The 9,948-nt window shown below is 41.2% G+C and overlaps 1 protein-coding gene and 1 long non-coding RNA gene across 2 annotated transcripts in view; one reads left to right on the top strand and one right to left on the bottom strand.

Moving 5' to 3' along the window:
- LOC147618373 (uncharacterized) overlaps positions 1–5,005 on the top strand; it is a 24,113-nt gene extending 19,108 nt beyond the window's left edge. The window contains exon 3 of the long non-coding RNA XR_015262093.1: positions 4,213–5,005. This is a non-coding gene — a long non-coding RNA (uncharacterized LOC147618373). The remainder of the gene's footprint in view (positions 1–4,212) is intronic.
- A 431-nt stretch (positions 5,006–5,436) lies between these two features.
- On the bottom strand, positions 5,437–7,291 carry LOC147618372 (linamarin synthase 1-like). The gene is made up of 2 exons (XM_086775142.1): positions 6,589–7,291; positions 5,437–6,446 (listed from the first exon to the last, which is right to left on the bottom strand). The coding sequence occupies exons 1-2, from the start codon at positions 6,929–6,931 to the stop codon at positions 5,512–5,514; spliced, it is 1,278 nt and encodes a 425-aa protein (XP_086631268.1). The 5' UTR covers positions 6,932–7,291; the 3' UTR covers positions 5,437–5,511.
- Between the last annotated feature and the right edge of the window lie 2,657 nt (positions 7,292–9,948).

The raw sequence follows: 9,948 nt of genomic DNA, 5'->3' as shown, positions 1-9,948 counted from the left end.
TGCATGATGTCGTGTTGCATTGCAATATCCATGGGCCCTGTGGGCCATTCAATCCAAGTACAATTTGTATGGATAAAGGAAAATGCACAAGGAATTATCCACGAGCTTTTGCACAAGAGACTACTGTGGATGAGAGTGGTTACCCCGTGTATATGCGTCGAAATGATGGAAGAACTGTGGCATTGAAAAAGTGTAATGTTGATAATAGATGGGTTGTGCCATATAACCCTTATCTTTCAATCACATATAATGCTCATGTAAATGTGGAAATATGCTCAACAATAGTAGCAGTGAAATATCTTTACAAGTACATATACAAGGGGCATGACAGAGCAACAATAAGATTTAGCACTGTACAAGGTGGGGATGTTAATGCTGCTTGCGTAGTCGATGAGATTCAGAGGTATTTGGATGCACGTTACGTCTCTGCATCAGAGGCATGTTGGAGACTCTTTGAGTATGATTTACACAATGAGAAGCCTGATCTGCAACAACGGTTGCAGGTACACTTAGATGGGGGTCATAATGTTATCTTCAGAGATGATGATAATATTGCAGATGTTTTTCAGAGGGAAAATGTAGGCAAGACTACTATGACTATATGGTTTACCTGTAATCAACAACATCCTGAAGCAAACAATACATTGTATAGTGATTTCCCTCAACAATGGGTTTGGAACTCCAGGTTGAAGAAATGGACCAAAAGAAAGATTGGAAACACTATAGGGCGCATGTACTTTGTAGCTCCTTTGGCAGGTGAGGCATACTATGTTCGCCTACTTCTTACAATATGTAAAGGATCTAAGTCATTTGAAGATTTGCGTTCGCTCAATGGTCACATCTATCCTTCTTTCAAGGCAACTTGCATTGCCAGAGGGATACTGGAAGATGATTCTGAATGGGTTGCATGTATGGAGGAAGCATCATCTATGCAAAATGCCTTGCAATTGAGATGTCTTTTTGGTACTATATTGCTATTTTGTGAGCCTTCCTGTGCAGGAATATTGTGGAAGAGATTTCGAGAAGAAATGATAGAAGATTTTCTATACCAATTATCGAGAAGCAGGGGTCAGTTTATTGGTATTGAACAATTAGCTGAAACTCATGCACTACTACATTTGGAAGAAATTCTTCGTGCTCAGAGAGAGACGGACATTGGCAAATTTTGAAGGAATGCCTGAACTAAACAGAACTGATTTGGAAGTCTTGGGTGAAAATACATTGCTTTTGGAAGAGAGATCTTTTGATACTGTGGAACAATATAACCTGTCAAGTGCTATGGAGTCAACTTTAACAGATAGCCAGCGTGTTGCTTTCGATGCTGTAATGCATGCAATCGCGACAGATGCAGGTGACATTTTTTTCCTGGATGGTCCGAGGGGATCGGGCAAGACCTATTTGTATAATTGCTTGCTTGCGCGAGTACGTGGACAAGGGTATGTTGCTTTGGCCACTGCATCGTCAGGTATTGCTTCTCTACTCTTGGCGAATGGACGTGCTGCACATTCTAGATTCAAGATATCTCTAGAGCTAAACAATTCTTCAACTTGCAAAATCCCTATACATGGACAACTTGCTGAGGTTTTGAGAGTTTGTAAGCTCATTATTTGGTATGAGGCTCCAATGATTCATCGTTATGCTTTTGAAGCATTGGATAGGAGCTTACAAGATGTATTATTCTCAGATAAGCCATTTGGTGGAAAGGTTGTATTAATGGGAGGAGATTTTAGACAAATCTTGCCTGTTATTATGAAGGGAAGACGTGAGGATATTGTTAATGCAACATTGTGTCGTTCCTTTCTATGGAACTCTATCAAAGTTCTAAAGTTAGCTGGAAATATGCGTATTCAATCAAGCAATACTAATGGATGCAATGAGTTTAAACAGTGGGTCATGAATATTGGGAATGGAGTGGATTGTAGCAATGATAATACGATGGTGACACTACCAAGTAATATGGTCTTACAAAGATCGAGTCTTAAAGACTTGGTACATTGGGTATACTCTGAATTGGCTATCACTACGACATATGCTTCATACTTTAGTGAGCGTGCTATTCTTGCTCTGATAAACAGTCAAGTGGATATTGTGAATAAGACAGCTTTGGATGCAATGCCTGGTGAGCCTAAGCAATATTTCAGTGCAGATTCAATTCTTGAAAATGATGAAAATTCATTCTTGTATTCCACAGAATTTTTGAACACAATCGACCTTCGGGGCGGATATCCACCTCACTGCTTGGTTTTAAAGTTAGAAGCTCCTGTTATTTTGCTTCGTAACTTGGATCCAAGACGTGGACTCTGTAATGGTACGCGGATGATATGTAAGGCCTTTCACTCTAAAGTCTTGGAGAGTGAAATCATCACTGGTACTAAAGTTGGTGAAAGAGTATTTCTTCCACGGATTACCTTTATATGTAGCGAGGCCCAACTACCATTCACCATGAGGAGGAGACAGTTTCCCGTGCGGCTGGCATTTGGCATGTCAATAAACAAATCACAAGGCCAAACCCTAATGTCTTGGGGTTGTATTTGGTGACTCCAGTGTTTACTCATGGACAACTGTATGTCGCGCTGTCACGAGCACGGTCTCCTCAGGCTGTTAAGGTGTTACTTGAGGATAACGCTAATGTGGAGTGTTCATTTGATGATCTTCAAAGTTATACACCTACAACAAACAATATTGTTTATAAGGAGATCTTAATGACTTCAGAGTGACAAGTCAGGTTTCTTATTTAAGTTCTGCAATTTGATTAATTTTGTTGTGATTTCTTTTTTTATACATATTTGTCCATGGTAAAAGTACCTATTTTTGTTGTTTATGTTTTGACAGACATGTCTAAGATTACCTTTACATTGGACATGCCTTTGTCGAGGATAGTACGTGAGTTTTTCTCTATATTTGCTTAACTTTTCTTGATTACAAAGTATGGAACATGACATTCTATACTAATGTCTATCTGTATACAGAGCCACCGCTATGGTCAGCTCCTATTACTGCAGGTCACGTAGCAGGGATTATGATTGATGCTTATAGGGATGGGTAAGTATAAGTATAATTGTTAGGCATTGTATGAATATTTTTTGAACCTATATATAAATAATTGTATAACCTATTTGTTATGCTTTGATTTTAGGATATTACATGACATTGATACGTTTATGGTAAGAGTTGTCGACGAAGGCATCGAGATGTACGGGATTGGTGTTCCTGATGAGGAGTGGGGTGTCTATTTGTTTTGGAGAGAGATGGACAGATGCTTTGCATCATTTGAGGGGTATTCAGTACCCGATGAGTGGTTGTTTCTTACATACATCATGGCCATTGGTATTCGTTATGCGTTTTATACTAGAGCTCCTCATGTACCATCCACTCGATGTTCTATTGTACGAGGTAATTTTGATTATGTTTTTCTATTATAAGATTTTTTTGAGATTTTATTTATCTATGTGTCGTTATGTGCAGATTTGATTTATCATTGTTTCGTTTGTGTAGGTCCTTTGCATTCATCAATAGTAGAGCATGTGCGGGATGGATCACCGCTTTACAATAGAGAGCGTATTGTGATGAGGAGACAATTGAATGATCCTTCTCACAAGAGAAGAATTCAATTTGTTGATTCTGACATTACTGACTAAGAATACGTATTTTGTGGTGCATTTTGAGAATATGTAATATTGGTCCTTTTTTGCATCTTCGTATGCTACATTACTATGATATTTTTGTTTTTGCCATAAATCTACGAGACATGGATGTTATTTTGAGATATGTATATATAAAGTCACTTGAAATAATGTATTGTGTTTACTTAAAACATGACCTAAATTGGAGAAACTGAGTTTATTTTTTCTAGAACTCTACCTGTCGGCCGCCGCAGCAACGCGCGGGTCCAATACTAGTGTCTTTAATTATATCGTTGATTCTTTGAAATAGTCTTAGACCTTGTCAACTGTTATTCATTATGCCTTTTTATATGAAAGTGGCAATGTCAGGGGACATTTCGAAGAGATGAGTACCCATCTAGAAGGAGAATGACTAGGTACATACGAAGCTTAGGTGGTTGGCAACGTGGGATGGCTTCTATCATGAGGAGTATACTAATTCGAACAAAGCTGTGTATGTAGGGTTATGGTATCCAAAGTTGTCTTGTAAAATGTGATGTTCCTAGTAAAGAGGTTAGCCAGAGGGCTGAATGTGATTATGTACATGTAGATATTGTGCTCTCAGTAAAGATATCTTTTCAGCTCTTGGACAGGGTCACTAACAGGGTGGTCCAGTCGGTGTTATATAAACTTACCTGGCAAACAATCTTGAGATACATGGCTACTTTATTTTCAACATCGTGCCACAACAAGGACATGGAGAAGATCTCTTCCCGGTATGGTGATGTCATGTGAGCTCCATGAAGACATCAAGGGTGCACTGACTCATGTTGTACATGTAGACGCATGGGAGTATAATCTACAATATGGAGAGCTATAGACACGATGTAATGTGGTCTGTTTGTGGTACAGGTGCCACACAAGGTATATGATTTTGTTTATTGTTCTTGGGGTGCTGAGTGCTCATGCATGTTGAGCTCCATGTTATTGTCACCCACTAGTTGGAGAAGGGCATGTAGAAGCATGGGTGTCTTGCCTCTAGGGCAGATCTATGTATAGGTCATCTTGATTGCTCAGTGTTCAACTAAGCATGTATATAGGCTAGGGTAGCGGAGATAAATTTTATCCATGTTTTACACAAGGTACTTGGCTGCTTGGATGCCACAGCAGAGCAGGCATGTGTATGATCCCAGGTTTTTAAACCAGCACATTGATCATGCATGGTGATCTTTGCATCACAATCCTATTATTGCATTTACATGTATTTTATGTTGATAGATTTACTTCCGTGAACATTGGTTGCCTTTTTGTAGGGCACATGGATATGATTTTTTCTAGGCTGATGGCATGCGTCTGGGTAGATGGTAACTCCATTGTGTGGAAACAAGTTGCTGGTTTTTAAAATTAGGGAAATAGAAAGAGGTAGTGCAAAATACCATCTAAGATGTGCTTGGGCCACAACCTACAAGAGTAGTGTTGTATGTGTATATATATATATATGTATGTATCTATGGATGTATGTATTTAACATATATATATACGTGTGTCTGTGTGTACGTACATATATGTATATGTATGTATGTATACACACACACACACGCACTCTTACACACACTCTCACACACACATATACACATACATAACATGTATGTATGTATGTGTGTGCACCTTACACACACATACACACACATACTCACACACACACATATACATTTACATAACATGTATGTATGTATGTGTGTGCGTGCGCGCACACACACATGTAGGAAGAGTAGATAATGTGATGAGTTCTATGATAAAAAAAATTATGCTCTTTGATGTTATGTTTCAAGTCTAATGAAGGCATCTCTAATGTTGATAACACAAAACAGTAATAAGCATTCATACTATCTATCCATAACATTCATACTTAGTGGGGTTTGCCATCCCTCATTGATTTAATAAACTTCTCCATGTGAGTATTGGATGAGCCTTGCGCTTGCACAGCCCTCCTTGCAGCATCTCTCAGCTTGCCAACTCTTCTTCTCATCTCCTTTCCTTCGTCTTCTTGTAAGACTATCCTCACAACCCTCTCCACTTCTTTACTTTCCACCATGCCATCATCTTGCCTCCTGATGCTCATCCCAACCTTCCAAATGTCAACCACAAACTTGCAATTTGTAGTCTGATCCATAGAAATTGGAAAAGGGATCATGGGCATCCCCATGCTCAAGCTCTCCAATGTTGAATTCCATCCACAATGAGTTAGAAAGGCGCCCACAGAAGGGTGGGACAGCACTTTCAGCTGAGGTGCCCATGGGATAATTAGCCCATAATCCTTAGTATCCTCTATGAATTTCTTGGGCAGTATCTCTGATACGTTTTGCAAGGAGGATCTAGGCCTTATCACCCAAAGAAAAGGATGCTTGCTAGCCTTGATCCCCAAGGCAATGCCCAGTAGCTCTTCTGCAGTTGGATTGAACATACTCCCAAAGGAAATATACAACACGGATTGCTTTTGCTTACTATCCAGCCACTTTATACTGTCATTCTTCTCCTGCAGCATGCTTGCACCAACACTAATGTTTTTCGTATTGCTACTGCCGTCCAAGAGGGCAGAAGGGAGCAAAGGCCCTACAAAAGAAACCGACAAGGGCAATTCTATTTGCAGTGCCTCGCAAGCGTCCTTCTCAAGCTGCTCATAAGAGTTGATGAGAATTGCATCACAGCTCTCCAGTATGTCAAACTGCTCTCTCAAAAACTTGAAGCCCATTTGAGAGATGTCGTCTATGTAGAGTAATGTGGGGAAGTCCGCAGGGCAGAGAGGGGGCACACCGGGTATGTAAGACACCAGATCTTTGCACCCTGTGACATGAAAGATAGAATTTTGTTTTTTTAAATAAACAAGGAGAACCAGAGAAATGCAGGGAAAATTATTGAGTATTCATAAAAATTAGTGCTCTTTTTCGATTTTCTAGCTTTGCTAATTAACAATTTTCTTGCTTACCGGGAGGGATCTTTTTGTAAGGGAAGAAACCATTGGAGACGAGCTTGGGTGTGTGGTAGTAGATGGAGAAGACTGCAGCAGACTGAGGCCAGAGAAAAACACTTCGAATGTGGAGCTCCATTGCAACACGGTGAACCCAAGTGCCGAGGAACCCAAACACAATGCAAGTGACTGGTGGTTTCTTCTTATTCAAGCTTTCCACGAGATCCTTGAGGGGGTCTTTCATGTTAACAAAGGCCCTGTGGAACTCTACAATCCTTGGGCTAACGTCGCTGTAATCAAAATCAGGGGGTAACCCATTGTCTAGCCACACGAAGCGAAGGTTTTCGAGATTGATCTGCATGAGCTGTATCACAGGATGGAGATTTTGATCGGCGGCTCTTCTGGATGCGCTTGTGGTTGTGCTCGTTGTTGACAAAGGTGGCGATGAAGTTGTGGTTGATGAGAGCCTCGGCAAGCTGCAGCATGGGATTGATCTGGCCTTGGACAGGGTATGGTATCATCACCGCATGAAGCTTTCTGCTATTGTGATCATCACTGCTGTTGCAGTCGTTCGTACAAGAAAGGTGGGTGGCTAGCAGGCTTTCGGCCATGGCTTCAGCTTGAGAGGGCAAGCATTCGGTCGCCATGGAGAAGCCAGCTATAATTAGCTGTTTGCGAATGTGTGCGCTGCGTGGGTACTGAGACAGAGAAAGTGCCTGGCTCTCCGCTTTGGAAATGTGCGCGAGAGAAAAATTGTCAATAACACTTGTCACTGTGTATGTGTGTGCGTGCGAGAGAGCTGGCAACCACAAGTTGCAGGCAAACGTAAGCGCTCACGCACTCTCGGGAATTTTAAAATTGTCCAAAGTTCAAATACTTGAGAAGGAAGGCATAGACTCTAAAACACTTGAGAAGGAAGGAGAGTCAAAGTACCACCATAGAAAATTATACAAAAAGTTCAAAGACTTGAGAAGGAAGGCATAGACTCTAGAGTCACCCACCATAGAAAATTATACAAAAAGTTCAAATACTTGAGAAGGAAGGCATAGACTCTAAAAGACTTGAGAAGGAAGGCATAGAAGTACCACCATAGAAAATTATACAAAAAGTTCAAATACTTGAGAAGGAAGGCATTCAACATGCTTGGGCCCTTACTCTAACCATTCCACAAAGTTTGAACAGGTTGGGGGCTATCTTTCCTTTGCAAAAAAACAACTAGAAAATTAAGGGAATATTGTGGTACCATTCTTATACCGCTCAGTTTATGGTAGCCATGGTTGCAAATTAAACTTGCAATGCTTGAACCTTTATTTAACCTTTCCCAAGATTTAAAGAATCTCAACAACTTAATTTTTTGAAGTTCGCTCCTTCTCGTTGCATGCCAAACCTTCAAGAGTGCTCTTCATAGGTTTCTTTTGCCAAAACCATTGTAAAAGACTTTCATGGCCTCCACACCATTTGCTCATCTTCCACCATGAGTAAACTACCATACTCCACCTCTTCTAGTGAGCTCAACATGGGTTTCGACAATTGTACAAGTTTGAAAAGCACAATAATACAAAGTATTTGAATATTATTCCTACTTTATTAAGTCCTTCTGACTTAATAAACTAGGAAGAAGATAGGAGCAAGGAGACAGATAGACATAGTAGAATTGTACAAGTTTGAAAAGCACAGTAATACAAAGTATCTGAATATTATTCATTGCGTAATATCTGAGTGAGCTAGTGAGAGAGTGAGCATTTGTGTTTTTTGTGTGTTATCTGATGAGTCTATGAGTCTATGAGTTCCGAACCCATTGGGCATAGGCATTGACAGATCCATTTTCAATCAGTAAAAGCGATTGTCTTGTCCGTCCGATTGACCACCACTACTTTGGCGATGCTGTTGCATCTACTCTCACAATTTTCTCACTAAGGCAGCATTCTGGCATAGCACTCCAACTGGATAGAGGTACTTCTTGCAGAAGCTATAGCAAGGTAACTTCTTGTCAACTCAACACAACATCAACTACTGCACAATAGTATGCCTCACTTGGCTTGGCAAATGCTTTCCCTCTCCCCAACATCAATTAGAACTGAATGGCTAACCAAGGAGGAAACAAGTATCCTACCTACAAGGGTAAGACCTCGACACACACATTATGAAGTTCAAGGCTGTGTGGAAGGTGAACCACACTCATGCAAATGTTCACTCATGCAAATGTTTAAGATGAAAGAAAGAGGGATCAGTTCTAGGCCACATTCGGAGACATACCAATTGAATGGGTGTCCCAGTATGAACCGAACCACTTTCTCGCCCTATAGGCATTGAAGGAGGCATTTCTTAGAAGATTTTGGACTTTCAAAACTAACTCTAAACTGCAAGACAAGTTAAGAAGTCTGAAACAAAAGATGCTACCAGTCGAAGATTATGCAACCAAATTTTGCACTCATTGTGCAAGGCTATCTCGAGCGGACAGACCATCAGAAGCAATTCTTGTGGATTGGTTCCTGCTGCATAGTCTAAACAAGAAACTAGAGCTGATGGTAGCATCCACCAACATCGACACCGAAGGGTTTGATGGGCTCCTAGAAGCAATAGACCAAGCAGAACGGACTATGGGCTTGGAGAAGAAGTCCAAGAAAAAGAAAAGAAAGAAGTACCACTCTTCAGACACTGAATCTAGAAGCAAGTCAGAATCAGACGACTCTCTAGCATCATCACCAACATCGTCAATGTGCAACACTGCCTGGGCACCAAAAACGCCAACTGCTTCTTGTAGAAGAGCAACACACATAAGAAGAAGGGCTAGCTACTAACATGCGAAAACCTTTCTCCAATTGTCAAAGCCAAAGTACCCCCCATCTGTACGCCTGCATCCCATGAGGTACATCACACTCCAAAAGTCTAGCAAGAGCAACCAGTGCATGTCGCCATCTGCATGGTGAGCTTGGCACCAACACCGAGAGGCACACTCGCTCAATCACCCACGATGTCCCAATTCCAATGAAAGACAGTAATGGCATCCCAAACCTCACAAAAGGAGAAGCAGAGAACCCTACGAAAACTGCCTTTCGAGCAGTTAATAGAAACCCTTGCTTACTCTTGTCACCCCAACACAATCCATTTCGCAGCCCCCACCATCGAGTATTTCCCCGCTAAAAAGGCACCCATCAACATACCCGACGCCCTGCTTCCCTCCACCACACAACTAGTGTCACGCCTGTTCCCACACACACTAGTGTCACGCCTGTTCCCACACTAGCCTCTGCCCCCACCACAAGCTTCCATCTCCACCAAAAATGGTGCCGTGCTCGTAAAAATGGATGAGATGAAGCAAAAGCTTGCCCAGTACAAAGCAAACAAGGCCAAAGGCCTATCTAGGAACTGGTCGAA

Source organism: Cibotium barometz, chromosome 35 (assembly GCF_041138505.1).
Source record: "Cibotium barometz isolate CiBa-2024 chromosome 35, ASM4113850v1, whole genome shotgun sequence".
Lineage (NCBI taxonomy): Eukaryota > Viridiplantae > Streptophyta > Polypodiopsida > Cyatheales > Cibotiaceae > Cibotium > Cibotium barometz.
Note: the sequence above shows the minus strand (reverse complement) of the source record. Positions and strands in the feature narration are given on the sequence as shown.